The following is a 22,222-nucleotide window of genomic DNA, read 5'->3' on the forward strand; positions in this document are numbered from 1 at the left end:
AAGCAAAAAGCAATGCCACCAGATGCCAGTGACTTTAGGTATGTGTGCCTTTGAGAGCAAAAGAAGGTATTTTCCATCCTGAAAAGCCAACTAATGACATAACCCTGGGAAACAGGAACAATTTAAAATAAATTAACTTTTAGAGCAAAACTACACTTCTCTAACAGTTATATATGTGACTAAAAAAAGATGGCTGGCCTACCTACGCACTATATACTTTAACCACAAGCTGCCGCTAAGTCAGAAAGGGAAGTGGTGAATTCAAACTAGACCTGGGCTGACTAAAGGAAGGAGTTGAAAATATGACTGCATACTTTACTGAAAACATGGTAGACATTTTAGAAGAGCATACTGTAAGAAGAAGTTACCTTAGTTTCAGTCCTACTTTCAAGCAAAAAGTACCATTTACCATCTACTCCTGCCTTTGAAAATAATGGCTTTGATAAACAAATAAGACTTAAACAGCACCAGCTAAAAGCTCAATAGTTAATCAGTTAATGTGAGAAAGCCCTAGTAATAGTCACAATATTAAACTTTCCACATCTAGAAAACTTGGCATGCAAATAAAAAGTAACACGCGGAGAAAGCGTGTGCTAATAGGATGAGGTGGGTGAGACAAGGAGTCAGTGGATCGGGCCGTTTGGCCCCGGCAGACCTGCCAAGCACAATTAACACCATGTGACCCAGTCATAAACGGGGAGAGGGAGAGAGGCAAGTCTATCCATGTCTATGGCAAGAGAGCAAAACGGCTGAGATGTAATAGGATAGATGAAACAGTCTCCCCTCCGCCAGCGACATTCCTGTTGCCTCTGCCTAATTAAGCCTCAGAAGACATCACCTGTCTGGACAAATCACAACACAAAGATACATTTAAATGAAATTTCATAATCATGATAGACTTTGTAACAAAACTGTTGACCAGCCTTAATTTGAACAAATGCAATGGTCAAACTGTGGTGCAACTATCACAGTTGCCATGTGTGCTGTCTTTTTAATCAGAAGAACCACTGGCAAATGTTATTTGCAAGTTAAGTTCAGTCTGATGTAGACCTATTAATCCTGAACAGCCAGACAAATGAAATGCTAAAATATATTCCAACCAAAGCTTTTTAAGAGATGGAAATTTGTAAATTCCCAGTATGAACTGAAGTGGATGACAGGAAACAAGTAACAAAACTTTGACAATTTTGTTACTTGTTATAAGTATAAAATCAGTTTTTGTTGCTTCATATTTAATTGGTGAGTGTAAAGCTTAGGTTCCATTAGGACTAGAAAATAATCTGCTGGAGATTCTCAGAATGTCAATTAGCATCATGCTGTTGCTCTCTCAAAACAAATAATTTGCTATGACATCCCAAGTCTCTTGGAAATGTTACCATTAGTGAGCATTTTTTTTCCCTTCCCAGATAATGCCATTATAATTTTGCTACTAATTTTGCCACCTAAAAGCACAAAACAAACCCTAGTCTTTGGTTTGACAAAATTTCGACATATTTGAAGAGCATACACCTTTTTAAAGTAACCTGTTACTCAGTGTTTTTAATACCTACATGTTAAAAATAAAGTTATTTCACAGATGAGCAATATAACATAATCAACTGTCCACTTAAAAAAAGAGGTAAAAGGAAGTAGAACAAGTAAAGTTGCACGAAAGAGTTTGACCTTAAACACATTTTCAAATTAACCTCAATTGAAAAAGTAGCAGCATCATAAACCTGAACCTCTTTATTTTGATTTCAAAAATTATTAAGAAGCACTACTTTTCAAAAATGAATCACTGTTTTCCATTTTTAAACATTAAATATAAAGCTAGACACACAAATTTTCACAGTAAGTAGCCTGATATTATGGCTCTATGAAGGTCTATTAGAAATGCAAAGTGAATACATTTTTTTTACATTTACCAAAAAACAAATAACATCTCCCAAAAGAACAAATATTGAAATATGTCAACCAATATTTTAAAAAATTGTTGGGTAAATATAAATCACATGTTTAAATCTAAATAAGGGTCAACAAAATTATCAAAATGTTAAGAAACCACAATTTCCCTAATTTGTAGTCTACACACGCAGTTATATTTTTGATAATGATCTTTCAAGTGTATTAAAGTCTCTACAAACACACTGCATGAGGAGGCTGTAGCCCAGGAAGCACATTATCCTAGTTCCTCCCCTGTTAATCCATTTCTGACAGATTCATCTGTCAGAAATGCGAACAAAGTGGAGATTTAAAGTTAGAAACAAATGTTTTGCGGCTTTTCCGCGTATTTCTCACACGTGCACAAGGAAAATGCTTTTCATAAATGAATAATGGTCACATTTTCTGTCCAAAAAGAGCCTCCATCTGAACTAGTTGCACATTTCATCAGCTGACTGCTGGGAAATCAACAGAAGTCACCAGGAAGCTAACATTAGCTAAGTTAGCAGTCACCTGTTGAGCCTCTCCTAAAGTCAATAAGCAGCATCAATTGTCGCCTCCTGAGACGGTTTTTATAACTCAAAGTCATAAAGAAGTTGTGGAACATCCACTTGAGTTCAAACGCGTGGTTTTCCCAGAGTTATTTGTTCAGCATAACCCAATTAAAACCAACGAATCACCCAACTAACCTTGTTTTTCAAATAAAGGCGCAGCTAAGACGCTAGCGTTACTTTGCTAATCGCTAACCAGGAAAGACTTAACTAAGGATCTAATTTAGTGGCGTTCTTCACACATTAAGTTGCAGATAAAGATGAAAGGTGTACAATTCTTGCCCAGACACTTATACAACCCAAACATCACACAGTGCGACAAACAGAAGCAACATGTAGTGTTACGTTGGGTGCGATTAGCCGTTAGCCTGTTAGCACCAAAGCGGCAGGATGTGTGAGAAGATCCGCTAAGAGGAAACAACGGGACTTCATCCACCTGATCCCGCTGCGGCAGCTGCTCCTCGCCGCTCCAGATACACTTGCGATGGTCCCAATTAGCAGCATCCGACAAAAGAGTTCAAACCCAGTGAATCACATCCTCCAAACGGACCCGACCGCAGCAAGTGTCCCAAGTTATTGTTGGTTTTGTCCAGTTTTAGTGCATCCACTGGGAACAATCTCTGGCACACGAACCACACATTCCACAGGCTGAATCCCCACAGGGCTCGCTTCAAATTAAAGGGACACTCACTTGTTTTCTCACGCCTGCGTGTGTGTCCCAGCATTCATTTTTATTTAACACCGTCACACTCAGCAGTAATGTCTTATTAATGGTCTAATGCATCAACGCTGCTTTCTTTTTTGTACTGTCAAAATAACTGATAGCTTCCAAAGCCTGTGCGGTTTTCCTGTGCCTTGTGAAATATGCCAGGACACGTTTGTTTAATAAACACTCGGCTAAAAACAATCGTTCATTACGCCACGCGCTGGGACTTATGCATATCTGGGAAATATTGCAACCAGCAGAAGTTGCGAGGTAAACATTTGATTCCAGGTAGAGCAGTAACAAGAGGACAGAACAGATACTTCTCCACACGCACCAGCTTAATAAAGTAAAAAAAATAAAATAAAAAAAGAAAACTCGTGTTTCTCGGTTCATGTTAAGTGATGTTAAATTATAAACCAGTGAACCTCGTGTTTACTGGTTGCACTTCCAGTAAATGCTTTAGACACGCGGCAGAAGTGATCACAGCGTCTTTTGGGATTTAAGAAATGTTACTTTTTCAGAGAATATATAAAATATTTAGATTCCGATGATTTGAAGATGTGTGAAAAATCTTAAAATAGTAACAGTGGAGTATTATCATGCTAAACTTTTTTTTCTTTTTTTTTTTTTAAAGGGGGAAAAAACTGAAAAACTGTTAACATGCAGTGTTTGGCCTGGGGGAAAAATCCTTCATTAAGAAACTATTACTTCAAGTCGCAGATTTGTAAATATCTCATAAATCTTATATTAAAATAACAGCAAAAGCGAACCAAGAAATCACCTGCAAAGTCTAAAAGCCAGGAGAAAGGGTAAGCAACACTCAGAAACTTTAGGTAAGAAATCATTTCCAAGTTAAGAAGAAAAAATTGTATTCAAGAGATCTGTTTAGTGGAAAGTTAGAAGAAAAGGTTAGTGTGATAAAGTACACACCAGTCAACAATAACACAAAATTAAAAAGCATTACTATGAGCAGGTCACCAATTTGCCACTAAATGAACTTTTCCCCCTCAGGACAAAAAAACAGTTTATGTGAGAGTGTTTTATACAGCCAAGCCATTAATTTACCTTCCTGGTTCTGTAGTATATAGACTGGGGGACTGGGTTTATTTTTATAAAAGCCATTATGTCCCATATGGTGTCTCTCAGGACTGTATTAGGACCAGTTCTTTTTGCACTTCACATTAATAATTTGGGTTAGAATATTATGAACATATAACTTCATCTCTATGTTGATGACATAAATGTTTCTCATGCAGTCCTGGTTGCCTGAATGTTGAAAATATTTTAAAGAACCACAGAATGTTTGTTTTTGTTTTCTATTGTTTTATTCCAGGCTATCATACTTTCATTTCCTACTTTTAGAGCATTAATCTTGCATGTAAGCAGTAAATGAACTGAATGAGTCATGTTAACCTCTCGCAGCGCTCTTAGATTTCAGATTTACCTGTTACAATAGAAATAAGTTAAAATAGTAATATTTCACTATGAAAAGGGTGTAATTTAGGTGAAGCCCTCACATACTAGCTCTTCTGTTTTAGGCTGATTGTTTGCAATCAGCCCCTCTACTGTCCAGCTGCAGTTTCAAAAACCATTTCAGGGTGCAAATGTCATAATGACACCTGCATTTCTTTAACTCCCATTGCTCATTAAGTTATGGCTGAGTGGCTTAGTGTAAGACATTTCAGGCAGTTTGTGGTGGGTGCGCCCACGTAGCTTTTTTTTCCGTGTGCCCCAGCATACCACTACATAGGTAAATGAGCGTGCATGCAGCAGGGCTATAGTTGGATGTGAGGTTGTGTGTGAGCGTAGCACCTGCGCACATGAGTGAGGCGGTGAGCAAGCGTGGGCACATGTACATCTGTGATTGCGGTGTTACTCACTCATGCACTGCATTCCATGCTTTTTCAGCAGACTCTTGCTGCACAGCGAGCAGGTGGCAGAGCTGGAGAAGGAGCCTGGCACTAAATGATGCCCGTTCCTGCTGCTGGTCCTGCACACTTTCTCTTTCTCTTTGGCCTCCCTGTCTCTCTCCTTCGCTCTCTGCAGCTCTTTTTCCCGGTTCTTACCCTGGGGAGAAAAAAAGAGAGAAGCAAACACACGGGGCGGTTTTTAAATGCAAATGCTGTGTGTTCTCCTTCATTGCTGCGCATGTCAGGCAGGATATATAATAGGGTTTGTGTAAGAAGATTAAAGTTTTGTGAGTGCCACAAGCATACACGTAAAGTGTTTACATGTCAGAATTTGGTTTTATAAATTGAGCTGAACAAATAAAACTGACTTTCTGGAATATGTTGATACGTTGAGACAAGTGCAGGTCATGCATCGCTCATGCGTGGTGTTGTTTACCTTGTCTTTATTGAAGGAACCCGTCACCCTGCTCCTCAGGGAGCTGAGGGTCCTTTTCACCTTTGTTCCTTTCTCAACCTTCTCTGCTCTGTCTTCTTCTTCCTCGTTCCTGAAGAAAGAAGAAAGCATCCCGTGTACAAGACAAAATAAGCCATAAACCTCTTAACCTGCATGAAAACTAGTTTTCAAAGTGTTTTATTCGATTAACTAAACAATAAATTGATATGTTATATGACTTTAAGTTTATTTTTTTCTAAGTTAATTATTTATGAGGGTGGAATTTATTAATACCCTTTTCCAAAAGATCATCTGAATTACTTGAATTCACATGCTATAAATAGTTTTTATTATTGTGAGACAAATCTATGGTTTCCATCTTTTACTGTTACAGGTTGCAAAATAAGTTAAACTACATATTATATACTAATGGCTGAAACCTTTTGTGGTTAACTGAATTCACATGCTGTAGATATCTGTCTGTGCTTTCTGCAAAATGCCTTTGGCACGCAAGTGAAGTCAAGTCAAAGTTTATTTACGTATAACTTCAGAATAACTTCAGCTGACCAAAGTGCTTCACAACAAAAACACTTTGATGTGCTTTTGGAAATTTGTCTTAGTTTTGCTCAAACTTTTGTGGCTTTTTGTCAGCTTTACTGACCCTGTTGTTTTTTTATTTTAAGAGTTCTTGCAAGCTAAAGTTAAAATTTCTGTTGATTATTTGTGTTACACTTTCCTCTACATATTCTGTTCTCATAAGTATAATCGGACTGGTTGGCTTACTATGTCAGCGGCAGAATTGCCCTACTAGACTATGTAGGGTTTTCTAAGAGTTGCACAGTTTACTTTCTTAAATTAATGTTGCAGCAGTCCGAAAATTAGAAGGATCACAACAATTATAAAAAGGTAGATATGTCAAGGACAGAGAAAACAAAAACACATAAAGTGGCGTAATTAAGGAAACAACTACAAACAAAACGAAACTAAAATTATAAATGAAGTGGCCCAGCCAATAAAGATAGAACAAATTTCATAGTTGAATGAAAATACTTTCTAACCTAAATCTGCCGGAGGTGTGAATCATTTGGGGCTTAACTATATGTTGCATGTTTGAATGTCTGTATCTGTTTGCTTGAAAGTGTGCAAAACAGAGGAGAAGCTTAAATGATCAATATGATGTTTGACAAAAAGTTTAAGTATATTCATCACAAACTTTGCATCCAAAGAATTTGCAACATGTGATATTAGAAAATATATTCAGTAACAGACATCACTTGGAAAGAAAGATACACTGTCATTGTCAAATATGCAATGGTAAACTATTGCACTTACGCATTGGAGAGGAACTCGTACCAAGTGACACTTCCTGAATTCTTGGTGTCTGGACTGCTGTTGTTTCTGTGCTTCGCTCTGTGAAGGACAGTTAGAAAACTTCATGCACCAAGAGAATCCATTTAAGCAGAAAGCAGGTCCAAATATAAACCTCAAATGACCGTAAAGGATGAGCACGTCAAAGCCAAAGTTTATAAGAACAAGGAAAACAAGCACAGTCCGACAGCATGAGCTGATTTATATGGCTGTGAACTTTTAGGAGCCAATCATCTCAGTTCCTGTGCTCCGCAGATCCTTCCCAGCCACAGTGACGTACCGTTTGTGACAGTGACCAGGACAGACACATGCAACCCCATGTGCAAATATCATGCATACACAAATAGTGTAATTTGTAAACACTCTCTGGTGAAGACCCAACTCTGCTGCTGCAGACATCATTAGAACAGCAGCTAAAGCGTGCAGGCCTCCTTCTCCTGCTTACTTACCCATAGTACAGCTTTAGCTCCTGCAGAACCTTCTGTACCATCAGCCTAAGACAAACAAGACACTGACACTGAGTTGGGGGGAGAGACGGAAGAACCAGTCTGCTGGGAACTGACTGTGAAACCGTAAAGTGAAGGACAATCCTCCTTCATCTACCGCATCCATGAAATCACCAGAGTACAACCATTTATTACAAACAGACACAGTCAGTCAGCAAAGGGGCCATCTTGGCAGCTGAAGGAGAGCGAACTGTGGGAGGGGAAAACTGCAGACGTCTGATATGGAGCAGAAATGTCAGGGCAGAATGGGGAAAGCCCCTTTGTTATGTGGGAGTTAGGTAACCGTAACAGGTTATTTACAACTACAGAGCCGAATCTGCATGAACCACTCAAGAGTTGCAGTGTCTTCCACTCCTTCAAGCTTCATTAAACTTATACTGTTACTTAGACGGAATCATATTCTTGGAAAGGTTTTCTGCAGCTTTGTTGCACTTACATATGGCTTTGTCCCTCTGATGAGTGCAGGTTTTCTTCTGGGTCAAACTCCTCTGCCACTGCAGACAAAACAGTCAAATATATCTACAGTGAAAAGAGGTAAAGCATGAACCAACTGCACACGATGAAAGCATGTGTTTGCCCCCCACCTCCTGCTGCCCTGGCAGCCTGTTTGGAGGTCTGCACGACACGGGAAATGTGTGCCGCTCGGGAATATTCATCGGTGGCAAGGATGTCCGATCGAGAGTACAGCTGCCTGCCTGGTCCACCGCTGACCTGAAAGAGGAATGGACGTTGAATTCGCATCTTATCTGTTTTACATCCACTTTCCAGTTTACAGCGTGTACTGTATTGAGATTAATTGTGCTTACAGTGGCCTTTATTGGCTTCTAATCTGCAGAATATTTAGTCGTTTTTGTGCTCTGTAGTGAGGAAGCTCTCTGTAGTTTGGCACAACACTCCAAATGAATCATTTCCCTCTAACTGTGGACTTATTTGGTATTAAATCTAGTGTTCCAGTCATTCGTTTTTCTCTTTTCTCTTAAAAAGTGCATATAATGTTTTATTATGAGGGATGGTTTTATGGAAAAGCTTTAAATTGAGGACCAAGCCACTAAAACAAGAATTCATTTATAATGATGCTTGGCAATTAACAAAGGCCAAGTGAGCTTTGAAAGGTAATTTAAGACAGATTACGAGCCAGAAAGCTGGAGGCTCTGAAAGCAGAGGGTCTATTACCTTTTATTAAGTTGCAAGATGTGCAAGATATTAGATGATCTCATTCAGTGAATTGCTGCATAAAATCCTGTAATAGCACATGGATCTTTGAATGATTGACCTTTTAGGATTTAAGGAAACTGATCAAATAATTTTAAAAAATACTCAAAAACTCACAAAAAACACTACAACGAGCGCAAAGTCCATGCTTGTATTTATTTTTGTAAAGTAGTGTGTCTCTTTCAGTCATACTACTCCACAAATGTGTTATGATCACATAAGAAAAAGTAAGAACTGTGTATTGAAGCCACTCAGGAGGCTTTTCCAGACATAAAAATGAACAAAAAATAAAAGTATTTTCAGGGATGAAGATGACAGGCAATTCCAGTTTTGTTTCTTTATGTCGAAAAGAAAGTGTTGAGATTTTATTTTGAAATAATCTAATAATTATTTTTCAAACTAAAATCAATTTCTAGATTTTCTGTCTCAAAGTGCTGTTTCAATGCCATCTCAAAGTATTCACACTCCATTTCTTTTTCCACATTCTGTCATTTTATAGATTTTTCTAAAATCGGTGGTCGTATTTTGTAATTAGGAAATAGCCGCTTGTTTAGAAAGGTGCTTAATTTTGTTTTAGTGATTAGCTAACTAGCCCAGGGTTTTATAGCTCGTAATAATGTATAATTCCTGAAAGGCCTTTGACAATAATCACAGCCTCTTGTCTCTCACATGCTTGGCACCACTGTTTTAGAGTACTTCTGTCATCTCTGAGCTTTCTGCCATGACTTACAGATGATGGGTTATTGGATTGTGCATGTTATGTATAATCTCTCAGCTCTCTGCAAACATCTCTGTCTCTCAAGGCCAAACTTTTCATAGTCTGTATCTCCTGTCTGAGCTGGACTCTGAGACTCGGTGTCTCCTACACTCCTGGTAAATTACATTCTTTCTGTTTACTTCCTGGTTCCCATCCAATCACGCCACTCATCTGCTTCTGTCTTCCAGACCATCCAGTGTAACCAAACTAAAGAAGGGCCACTTCTAACAGTGTTGTGTAAACTACTGACATCTTTTGAACCCATTTTCTTTCTTTCTAAAACAAAGTGGAATTGATTGAGATGGTCATCAACATAGCCAGGAAGTGATATCCCATGTAAAAACCGCGGTGAGTAAAGAGGGTTGCTAAATGTTTGCAGAGTCAACAGCAGCAGGCCTCCACTGTGGGCATCAGACTGAATTAAAACCCAAAACACATCCAACTTTTCACACTCCAACAAGATTTTTACAGGACTCACAGGATCCAACATGATCCGCCAAAGTAAATGCAAGACAAACCGACAGTGAACAGAAAGCTGCTCAAACCACATTGTTTTTTTATTCTTTTATTTGTTTTATGTACTTCTTAGATTCTACCAAGTATGTTGCTTTTTTGAGAGTGAAATGTTTTGTTTTGTATATTCCTGAAAGTGGATGTGTTTTGCTTTGCTACTGTGACTCATCTCCCGTCTCACTCATGACATTTCCATCAAATCGCTGCGTTGCTCCAAACAAAGCCAATTTTTAGGCCAATTTCTGAGCCTATATCGACACTAGCAACGTTGCAATTACAAATGTGCGCAAATCTTTGTCTGTATTCTGCTGATGTGAAAAAAACAACACAATTTCACAACTGTGCTGTTTCCATTAAATAGGAAATGAAATTAAAATCAGACGGGAATGAGCTTTTTCACACAATAAATTATTGAAAATGATGGCAGTGATGGATATAAACAGTTATATAATGCAGTCATAATTAGCACTAGCTCTCATCATCGATCAACCATCAGAGTAGATGTTGGTGTCTTTTGTTTTGGGGAAATTGTATTTGGTGATTTTACAGAGGAACTATGAATTCAGCATGTTTGAATAACAGACAGACAACTTGCTATGAATTGTTCGATCTTGTGAGAGCTCTGTGGAACCAGCTGCACGCTGTCCGAAAAAAACAAAAACCAATCATCGTCGTCCTTTTTCTTCGTCCTTTTTTCCAATAGTAACATCTGGCTGCTGATCATGTGACTCATGTGATGTAAAACTAAAGCTCTTCAATACGGTTGAAAAACCACCTTATTATAGCACAAAAACCTTTTATTGAGAAATGTGTTTCCATTAAGCAAACTTATTTTTATGATTATCAGGAATTCACCTGCTGTGTAGACAGATTCAGTGTGTAGCAGCCGTATGACAGTTCTGCAAAGCTGTGTAATAGAAACCGTAAGCCAACATCAGTGTCTGACCTCACAAATGTGTTTCTGGAGGGTTGCTCTAATTAGCACTTTCCTAAACCTCGTGCAAATCTTCCTATGAAGATTTGAAGCTGCTGCAATGGCAAATGATGGGACATTGCTATTTTAACGTCTAAACGTGAAAACGGGATGTTACTAAATTCATGTCTAAAACATGAAAGAGGCAAAACGTGAAGTAAATCAAGCAATTTGTAGTGGTTCTTTAGGGTGTGGACATTTTATTGAAATTCTCGCTCAACATTGCGGCGAAGAAAGCCTGAGAAGTGTTAATAAAAGTCTTTTGGTTGGTAGCAGAGTGGCTGTTTACCCTCAAACTGAAACCATCTGGCTCATCTCCGGTTCCTGCTGAGAAGCTGTCGGACCGCTGCTGGGTGGACTGGAAAAGACTGCTCTGTTGCTCATCATCGTCGTCTCCATCTTCATCGCTGTCTATGGCTGCGGTGTCCAGACTCAGTCTGAGAGCACAGCAAAGCAAACACAAGATGTCAAATAAAGCGGTTAAATATTTTAATGAGGCTCTCTGCATATTTTTAAATAAAATGTATTATTTTATTTTCACTCAAATGACACTGTCAACATTTGCTGCAGTGGATTAAAACAGAGGCCTGCAGGCTGCAGCTCACATGAGGCTCTTTAGGACGCAGTGGTTGGTAAACCAACAATTACAAATAGCACTTCTTTTTACAGTATTTCTCAATATTTCTATTTTTAAACAGTTTCAACACAGTTTTCACAACAGGATGACGTAAATTCAATATCTGTTTGTTCCTCACAGCCAATAACATAAACAAAATAGGGTTTTGTTTTTACCATTTAATCACATTTTTACAGTTGGTATTTCTTAAGTTAACCATCTGTTTTTGAAGGAGCGGAGTAGCTTTTGCAGTGCTGGATAAATAATACACACAAATGAGAATGGAAATTGTTCTGTGGGTTTTAAAGTTTTCTGATCTCTGGCTTAAACTGTCAGAGAAATCTTCATGCAGCATTAATGCTCACATCTAAGTTCAAGGCATATTCAGAACATGGATTTATTAAGATGAACTTTCTCCACCAACTGTTGCTCCTCTTACCTCCTGCCAGAGTTGAGGGGCGATAGAGGAACCCCCCAGCTGTGCCTCCGAGACGTTGACATGGATCTGACCAGAATCGGAAAGCTGTCCATGTCTGGCTCTCCATCCATCTCCATTTTGCCCTGCTCCTTTACGTCGTCCAGTTCTTCAACTGCTTTCACTGTTCCCAAGGATTCCAGCAGTCCATTTAGATGAACTGTCCAGTTGAGGCTGAATGCAGAGGCAGTGAAGTCATCGCCGTCAGCGACACAACCTAGCAGTGGCTTTGGGCTGAGCTGGGCAACAGAGTCAGAGGGAGGTTCATCTGGAAATTGTTCAAAGGAAGGAAATGATGTTGCATTGACCTGCAGGAAGTTTGTGGTCAGAGCCGTGAGTTGGTCTTTGGTCTGACTGTTTGTGTTTACAGGCTCCTGTAAGTTATCAGTTTTCTGTGTGTTGCTCTCTGGGAATGCAGAGGTGTCTTTTGACGCTGCAGCCTGTGAGGCTGGTGATTCTCCCTGCAGGTCTTTGAAGTACTCTGAGTCCCTGAGGGAGGAACTGAGACCCTGCAGGTCCTCTAGGCTGCTGCCCGCGTCCACACAGGGACAGTCGTAGTCACTGAGTACAGAGGATGCATCCTAGATGATCGCAAAGAGCGAAAGGAGACAAAACAATGTGAAAGAGGAGAACAAATCAATGCAATGTCTCACTATGTCGATGGTGTGTTCAGAGTGAGGTTAATCATTGGTTTTTCTATGAAGAGAGCAAAAAGAGCTCAATTTTGGTTAGGAAGTCACTTTCCACAGCATTACTGTGCCTTTTGAAAACTTTAAATAGGACTACGTATAGCTGTTTTTTTTAATATCAGCTTTATTCTTCACATTCGTTAAAGAAGACAAAATGATAAACTAATGATTCATCCATCTTGGTTGCCCCTGTAGAGTTGCTGTGAACCTCTTGGCTGCTTCCCTGATTAAAGCTCATTGAATTTGCCCTCTGAGACAGAGATATTATTTATTTTGTTTTTATCAAAGCACTTACATAGCCTGTGAATTTGTTTACTTGCACTAGCAGTAAAGAGATTCTGCTTGTGATATTGAGCTCTTTGAAGGATGCCATGCTTTAGCTGTTGGTTTGTCTCTGCAGTGTTGAGTCATATCTAGAGAGCAAATGAAACAACAGCTGCCGTCCAACATGAAGGCAAATTGCTCATCCCTCCTGCACTCAAAGCACATGCCACTATGTCATTGGTGGCATCTGCTTTGTGAAAAGGACACTGAGCAAATTGCAGCAAGCAGAATTTTGCATAGTTAGCAGATCACCGCTTCAGTTTCCAGAACTTAAGAAACTTGTATGTTTCATGTGGAGGAGCCGGAGAAACGTTGAGGTGAGAGACTCTTTACCTGATCATCACTGGTGTTGTCACTGAATACATCCTCTGTGATGGAGGCCGGCGGCAATGAGGAGGAAGATCCTTTCCCACTGGGTGCCTGGACACTGAGCTGCGTACTGGGATTCCCACAGGACTGGTGGCTACATGGCTTGCACTCGGACCCTGGACAACAAAAGAATTGATTTTTTTTCTGTTGAAAACAAACATTTCTCCAAAAGTACAGCTCATTCAACGGCTCTCTGGAGAGATAAGGAGCCAGAGGAAAGGCAGACGGCTTGCTGAATGCATCAATCACGCAGCACCTGTGTAATCAGTCTGGACTGTTCTGTGCATGATGGATAAAACGCCCCACTGCAGACCCCACTCCAGGCTCTTGCTGAAAGCTCCTTTACATTTCCATTACATAAACAGATTCCTCGATTCACATGATGCCGCCAACAGCAGCTTCTCAGAGGGTCAGTGTTATTTTACATGTCATTGGTAGTGTAGAGCTTGATTTTATTCCTTTTCTCGGCAGCTTAAGAAGTGGTCCGACTGTGGTAAATAATGCATCACGGTGTGCAAAGCATTAACTATTTTATCTTAAAGTCACCTCTAAAAATCAGTGGCAAATGCAGAGCACAAAAAAGGTCATGTTTGTAATATTGATTAATATTGATGTGTAATACTGTTGCATTGTATCATGGGTTTCAGCCAATCTGAGGAGGGGAGATCCAATATTGCAGCAGATTACATAATCCATATTCCAAAAGGCATTCGTCGCCCTTCTTTACGACTGTCATTCAACACAGTAACTTTCAATTTCTCTTATAAAAGTATGCAAGTATTCTTCACAGTCCTCTTAAGCACTGGTCACCAACAACTTCCTCTTTTGACCTGCTGGACTGTAAAATAGTTACATAGATGCATGCAGCAATTTTAGATTTTTATTTGGATTTCAAAAAATGTTTTTCTAAATCTTCTACCTACCAAGCCATTTTGTGTTTTTCTGTTCCATAAAATCACAATTAAACGCACAGAATCTTTTTGACTGCAGTCCATTTGTACTAAAACATATTATCTGGCTCTTTTTTTCTTTTTTTTTTTTGCTGCAGCAGCAGTTTTACTATAGTCTTGATAAAACGAGCATCTTAATCTTGTCTTGTAATAGCAATGGACCATTGTGAAATTAGCAAACACCACCACACATGGTGGCAAACCACAAGTAACTTTAGGACCACCACATCTTTCCTCATTCACAACATCTATTAATAATCTTAATAAACCTGTTAAAACCAGCAGAGACCTAAACTTGAGAACACATCATACAATTGCATGTACATCTCTAAAAGCGTGTGCATACAACCTTAAAGGGCAGGCATTATGTAAAGTCACTGTTTTAAACTTTATATCATTTTATAATGTTATTCCCTCATCAAAAATTGGACAGTCTGAGAAATCCCTGAATCAGATAGTTACTTGATTGTGCTATAAAATGGAACTATGTGTCTGGAAAATACACACCACCACCCTTTTAATACACAATAAAAACAACAAAAACCACATTATATGTCTATAAATAATTCTAACAAGTTAAAAAAAAGGCCATGAAGCCTTAAGACAGCATCTAAATATTTGAATTCTTGTAATGTTTAAATTTTGTTATTATTATAATTTATACATAGTAGACAATTTGGAGAAAAAAACACAAATAATTTGCCCTTGATACACTGCATTGAGTTGGTCTATCAAATAAAATCCCAGTAAAACACGCTGAAGTTTGGGGTTGCAATCCCATAAACAGGGTGGAGAGGACAAAACGGATTTGCTGCAGCTGTGAGTGAGAACAGCGGCTGAACCAAATAAACAGCCCAAGAAAAACAGAGGCCCGACAGAAACTAAACAGAGTATGAAAAGCAAGACATAGGAACACCAAACCAAAACATGAATTTACTAAACATACAAAACCGACACCGGGTGACAAGACTGATTTCCAAAGTAACAAATCAAACCACAGTCTTACTAAGAGGTTCCAGGTTTTCTGGGCGCCCCTCTGCCCTCATACAAACCGAAAAGAAACCAAAGCTACAAAGAATCATTTGTTCTATGTACCAAATTATTTATTTTGATTCCTAAACTCATGTAGCAAATCAACAGGCTCAATCTTGCACCCTGTTTTGTTATCGACCTGCAGAATCCACTGTGGTCTTCCTCCTGACAGCCAGAGATGCTCCTGTGTAAACACACACACTGGAGATACAGTTCTCCATATTACTAAATCATCGGCCGAGGCAGCAGGGGTGGCAGCGTCCTCCCCGGAGGGAGAATTAGCCTGTGTCCAAATCCTTCTTGTGTTAAGTGTAAACTCAGAGGAGACTCTGCAGCAGCCGTTCAATGCCGGGCTGCAGAGTCGCTGTGGCCTTTTATGGTTGGCCTTTCATTTCTTCTCAGACATGACAAAACAATGAAACATCAGTGCATGACTGTGTGTGCACTGTGTGTGCACATACACTCAGGTTTAAAATGCTTCTTATCAGACTGCTTTCCGCAGCAAAATCGATTAAAAACTCAGGTAAAAATATCAACATGTGAAATGTGCTGCAAGCAAGTTGGTGCTTTATATGCTCAAAAGTGTGCATGAAGAACTAGTTTAACATTATTGAAGTACACTCAGCATAAAACTTAGCTTTTATTCATAGGCACTGAGCTGTATGTTAGGAAACAAGGCATTCATCATGTATTGTGTTGAACTAAAATACTTTAAATCCAAGTTGTTTAAACAGGAATCTGTAAGCAATAAATGACTCCAATCACTGGTTGAAAAAATTCTGCTAAAATATGTTCAATCACTATAAATTTGAACACAGCAAAATTTTTTACATTTGGACTTATGCATCTCAGGAAATTAGAATATAATTGAAAGGTAAATTTACATCATTAATTCAATTGAAACTCATTGATTTGATTTAATACAGTCAGTCTGTGATATTTCAAGAGTTTAATGACTAAGACTTTAGCCAGTTAAATCCCAGCATTAATTTAAATATTACATTAAGCTAATAGCAAATTAGATATTTCAGAAAGGCTCCACTACTAAAAACAAATATCCACCTTATGAGGATAATATGTATTTGGGGTTTGTTTTGCATGAATTACTGCATCATTGCGGGCCATGATCCATCAGCCTCTCAGCTTCTCTGCATTGTTGGATCTGGTGCCTCATCTTCCTCTTTATAGTAAATTAAAGCACAGAAAGGCTCTTTAGTGGCGTGGGCAAGTAAAAACTATATTCATAATCTTCATAAAGCTCATCAATAGAGGGAAGTATGAAGTGACCTGATGACTTCTGACTTCCTAACACACTGTCCCAACACCAGCAGATGACATTATTCATTTTAAATTCAATTCATGTTATTTTAATAGAAAATCAGCTGACCTCTGTGCCTCAGACGCTCCACTTTACCTCCAGATTCTGAAATTTTAGTTTGCAACTAAAAGGCAAAATTCCCCTTCATCTGAAAAGAGGGACTTGGAGCACTGAGCAATAGCCCATTGCCTCTTTTTTTTTTTTTTTTGCTTATGATATTCTCTCTGGTTTAGAAGTGGCTAAAAACAGACAGCTGCAACACCCGCGACCCAATACGTCTTCTTGTTGTGACTCTTCACCAACTCCAGCCTCAGTCCATGCCTTGCGAATCTCTACCTAAATTCTAAGCTGATTATTTTTTAGAATCCTCTTGAATCTGTTTCACACTTTTTTCCTTCCACTCAATTTTCCAATAAAGCTCATGGACAAAGCTCTCTGTAGAGCCTGGTGCTTTTGCAAAAACGTCTTCCCCATGAGTATGAGGGCCACACCACGACTTTAACAAAACATATATCTGTTAAACATCCTTCATTTTTCTCAGTCTTATGTAATGACATTTTTTTTAGGGGAAACATAATTTTGAGTTTTGTTAATCCATAAGCCATAATCATCAAAATCCACAGAAATAAACACACGTCATGTTTTAGCAGAATCAAATACCTAAATCTTCTCCTACACTTAAAAACCACGACATTTCGATGTCCTTTACTTCCTTAAAGGGGATGTTCAACAAAACATGTGGAAGGAAATAAAAGCGCATGTTTACCCGCACAGTTCAATGTTATTGAGCGCTACATGATAATCACAAGAGGAACCCAGGCTGTGATCAGGTGATTTAATTTAGTCAGGCTGCACATGTCGAGCCGTTTCCCACAGATGCATGGCTCGCAAACGGTGACAGCTTTCAGTTCGGGTCATTCTGACAAGACAAAAACAAAACCCCTGCAGTCACATCAAGCATGTTTTTAGACTGCCCTTTCTGTGACAGCATGAAAGAGTTTTAGGTTGTGGTGACCAATTTACATGCTTGCACGAGTTCAGTAGAAGCACCGTTCGTTTCTCATGGTGCACGACGGATGCTGCTTGCAGATTAAAAAAAAAAAAAAAAGCAGAGCTGTCAGATCCGAGCTTGAAAGCGCACATCTAAAAAAAGCTGTCCTCATCTTTTTGATCAGAAAATTCGGTGCCGTTTGAAAGTGCCAAGCTGCACAGAAGCGAAAGTGAAGCAGGAGCAGCAGCGCTCATCGGGTTTAGAGAAGAACAGGGGCTGCTGCGTGCGTTACAGAGCAACTTGGACGTTGACCACAAAAGGTCAAACACAGCTCTGCAGACAGGAGGTGTCACTTCACAGATAAATAATCACAGTTTCTGTTTGGATTGAACAGTGCATTTCAGCACTCTCACAGTTCGACAAAATGCACTTTTCACTCTTTCACCAACTTTGATCTGAAAGCCTCCAACCGTCTTTCACCGCAAACCACATTCAGGTCACAATGGCAAACAGCAGTCGTGTTAAAAGAACTGAATGGAGCTCAGAGGAGAAAAGCGAGACGGTTTCCACGAGCTCGGGTGGGTCAGAGACGGCTTGACACTGAAGCTGAACCTGGAAGCAGATTACCTCTCTTGAAGGACCATCTCTTCATCCAGAGCTTGGAGAAAGACGGCCAGGAGTGGTTAAGAGGAGAGTCAGCCATGGGAGCAGAGCAGAGGCCAGCTTGAACTGGAGTTTGATCACACTGGTGCTGTGGCACCCAGTGAGAGGAGGAGGGAGGGAAGCTCAGTGCAGGGAGGGGAGTCAGAAGGCTGGGGATTACCTCCAGCAGCAACACAGAAGAACTGCACAGCCAAAATGTTCAAATAGAAACGATAGTGGGAGGACTGGCGTCGAAAAACACAAGTGAAAATTCCTAAAAACTGTCATCTGCTGCTCTTTTTCTTAGATGTTTTTCCTTCCTTTAGTTTTTTAAATCAGCCATTTAGACAAAATAAAAGCGGATTATTATAATTATAGTGACAGCCAACAGCAGAGAAAGTAACAAAAAAAGGGGGAAATGCGTAAAAGTTTACCAGTTATTTAGACTAAAGTTAAATTATGGAAATGGTGCTTCTTACTCCCCCACAGCGGCTCACATATGTGCCTGGTTTTGGGAAATAGGGCAGATACAAAAAAAGAGAAGGAAGTGGATGCAATGACAGCACAGAGCAATGAAACTGTTTCTTTTTGACTCACAGAAGAACACGCCAACACGTCTGCTCCGAAATGATTTTAAAAGTTTTAAGGGACTTACTGTACACAAAAAAGGACAGTTTGTCTATTTTTGCAGCACTTTTGGTTTAATCTTAGCACAACTGCAGCCACTATGAAGTAGATCACAGCGCATATAGTTTATGACTTCCCCAAGTGTTTTGCTTTTGAAAAATAGAACACAGGCACAAAGACGAACGACGTAGACACCACTACGAGATGGATTAGAACAAGACTGTGTTGCATACTGAGCACAAAAAGCACAAAAAAACAAGCTGTCACTGTGGAGGATTTTACTTGAGAACCGGCAGAAGTTTCTGCAAAAACAAACCAGTCTCTACTCACATTGGGTGAAACAGCAGGCGGCACGCGACTTCTCATCAGTTCTTGTGCTTAAAATTGAATAAAAGCTCCAGAAAAGAGGACTAAAGTCCTTCGAGTTTGAGTGTGAGAGTGTTCCTCTGGGTCTCAGACTGAGAGTAAAAAGACAACCAACTGCTTCCTCTTTTCCCCTCTCATTCTGTGCAGCTCAGACGCACAGTTTCCCACATCACTACAGCTGTGAAACAAGTGATGGCAGCTGACACTCTGAACAGCAGCCCACAACGCTGCTCTGCAGGTCAGACGGCAAAACTATGCAGAAAACAAGGTGCTGTGTTGCCAGTGAACCTCTCTGCTGAGCGAGCCCAACAACTCGAGCTGCTTCATCGCCAAACGTCACACTCACAACCATCACAACAACTTACTGCATCATTCTTGATGCTCTGGGTTGCAGGGTACTCTCACTTGGTGTCACATTTTGTCTAAGGACTCTGCAAACCTGCAGGTGCAAGTTTCACTTGAGGAGACAAAAATAGTCTCTCTATGCCTGAATAACTCGATTCCATTGTTAAATGGACTAAAAGAACTTGGAGCCAAAATAGCATTTGAGACTTGATGACAGAGTTTTCTTGCAAAGATTGGATAAATTATGCTTCCTTGAAGGCAAAAGAGTAACAAATAAATAAATATTAAAAGTAGTTTAAAAATTGGGGTTGACTTAAAACTTCTGCACAGCACTAATAAGTGCATAGAATAAGGAAGGAAAACTCAATATTGTTGTCACTAGAGTCATATGAAAGTGTAATTACACTTCTTAATTGTATGGAGTTACATGTGTTAACATTTCAACTTAGATGACACAACAAATGAGCTACCTCTGAATTTATTGTTCCTTAGTGGAAGAATTGTTTCTGACACAGGATTCAGAGTAGATGGACCCTGAAAGGAATAGCAAAGCTTATTGTCAAGCTGCTAATCTAAGAACTGGTTTACAAGGTCCTAAACATGAAAAACTAAATGTGAACATCGAGTCCTATCACAGAATTGAAATATGTTTTGCTTCTCATGTGCCTCAGTTTTTTTTTTTTTGTTTTTTTTTTTTGTAATGTGTGCAAACTGTGGCAAAGGTTGTAAAGAAAAGCTTCAACGTTTCATTTCATTTTTCCCCGCACTTACTTATTGGCTGACCATCTGGACAGGAACGTTTACAGTCTATCAGTGCACCAAATGGACAAACATAATCTATTATTTTACTGTTATCTGAAAAAAAATCAAAAAGTCGGTCAGGCTAACATCAGCAGGAGCCAATTCACGCATTCAGCATGCCGAAGTGAGTAATCATCAGCACAGACACGGCGTCTGCATAGCACATTTTGAGATGAAGTAATCTTACTAATGAGTCACTGCTGCAACGTTTGACCAACACTTGCGTCAATGTGGAGAGTTGGATATGTGCGGTTTATATCGCGTCTCTACGTTGAGACGAGTTTAGACCGAGGAGGTTTTCAACCCAACATAAAATCTAAACATTTGTTCCAGCCTGATATCTGGAGATCACAGTCTATATAACTGCATTAAACTCATTAATATGATGGAGTGCTGTTTAGTTCAGGCAGATCTTCCCGGGTCCGATCTATCTAAATCAAATGGTTTAAGTTGTTCTACTGCATGTAGTCAAGTCCTACAGAATCCATAATAATAATAATAAATTAGGTATGTGATTCAGTTAGACGCCTCTAGAACACACCAGCCATTGAGGACGACAGGAAGTAGAGTACCAGCTGGAGCAGAAGCTGGAAAGTTTTTCCTCAGTCCTCAGATGTTTGAGGGCTTTCTTGAAAATGGCAGCTGTCCTGGATGAACTTACAGTATTTGTCCAAACATTCTTCCAGAAGCTCTTTGATTTGTCTAGCAAACATCAGTCTGGACTTTACCTCCCCGAAATGAACGAGTTATTAACAGGTTCAGGCTGAATGGGCTCAATGGGCCCATCTAGGGCTTTGTTACTTCTGTTGAATCTGGTGGCTCAGAACAAACCTCTTGAGTCACAAAGTCCAACCGTTTAAAAAGCAAAAGATATTTGCGCAAGACTGAAGCCTGGGTGGAAACATCAACAGATGTGCATTATTCTATGTCATTCAGAAGCTGTGTCAGGATGTACTTCTTTTGAAGAAAAACATAATTAAAAAAATAATTTTTTTCTACCTACTTAAGTTGAACTGTAACCAAGTGGTGAACTGTTCACACTGGATCCTGCTTGGTTTTATTTCCAACATTTGTTATTTGAAGTTCATGTGAAAGGTCAACACCAATACTTAACTATGAAACAGAAGGAGCATTTATGATTTTCACCTATATTTAAAAAGTCATCCAAAAATCTTTGTGGAATAGTAATCAACTTCCTTTGTTTGACCATTTTTGACACAATTCCAGCTGCAAGTTGTTTTTTTAGGCCATTGTTTCAGGGTGATTAATGCCTCACCACACCTGACTTCAATGTTTGCTGAGTAACAGACTTTTTTTAAACAGCTATAATCTAAATCAGGCGTGTTAAAACAGCGAAACATCAACATTTCCTAAAAACCTGCAAACCAGTGTTGCTTGAAGACCAGGTTTGTTGTGCTGATAATGGCCTGTTCTTTTTAGGAAAAGCGCTCAGACTGGGAGAGGAGTCTGAACATCAAGTCTTTTTTTTATCACATTCCCAATATAGATGAAAAGGAGGAAAGTAATGCACACAACTCTAACATTAAAAGCTCCGCCGGGGAAAGTTCGTAAGTACAACAAAAATGGGAATAATAGCTCTCCAATGGTACACAAATGTTTTAATATTTTTTTAATTACCTTCACTAGTACTTTTGTGTATTTCTGGAGTGTGTATTTATTTGTTTCTGTGATGAAATGGTGATTCTGCTGTGGTGATTCTACCCTGCTGAGTGGGTTGTAGTGCCCCCCTTAGGAATAGTCAGGTATAACATATTAACATGGGAATCAGAGGCTTTGAAAAGGCGCTAAAATGTAGTAATATGTATAT

At 39.3% G+C, this 22,222-nt stretch overlaps 1 protein-coding gene across 2 annotated transcripts in view; it reads right to left on the minus strand.

Annotated features, from left to right (window-relative positions):
* The window catches only part of arhgef18b (rho/rac guanine nucleotide exchange factor (GEF) 18b), a 50,100-nt gene extending 30,781 nt beyond the window's left edge, over positions 1-19,319 (minus strand). Inside the window, exons 1-9 of one of the 2 annotated variants that reach the window (XM_055047525.1) lie at positions 19,213-19,319; positions 13,287-13,438; positions 11,905-12,521; positions 11,139-11,286; positions 7,979-8,105; positions 7,831-7,888; positions 6,853-6,930; positions 5,524-5,632; positions 5,058-5,244 (exon numbers count right to left, since the gene is read on the minus strand). In XM_055047525.1, the coding sequence (XP_054903500.1) occupies positions 5,058-5,244; positions 5,524-5,632; positions 6,853-6,930; positions 7,831-7,888; positions 7,979-8,105; positions 11,139-11,286; positions 11,905-12,020 (823 nt within the window). In that variant the 5' untranslated portion in view covers positions 12,021-12,521; positions 13,287-13,438; positions 19,213-19,319. Of the gene's footprint in view, positions 1-5,057; positions 5,245-5,523; positions 5,633-6,852; positions 6,931-7,830; positions 7,889-7,978; positions 8,106-11,138; positions 11,287-11,904; positions 12,522-13,286; positions 13,439-18,240; positions 18,326-19,212 lie in introns of those variants that run through there. The other variant, XM_055047517.1, reaches the window with a different exon arrangement.
* Positions 19,320-22,222: the final 2,903 nt, after the last annotated feature.

This window comes from Poeciliopsis prolifica, unplaced genomic scaffold (genome assembly GCF_027474105.1).
Source record: "Poeciliopsis prolifica strain line A6 unplaced genomic scaffold, Auburn_PproV2 SCAFFOLD002, whole genome shotgun sequence".
Taxonomy (NCBI): Eukaryota; Metazoa; Chordata; class Actinopteri; order Cyprinodontiformes; family Poeciliidae; genus Poeciliopsis; species Poeciliopsis prolifica.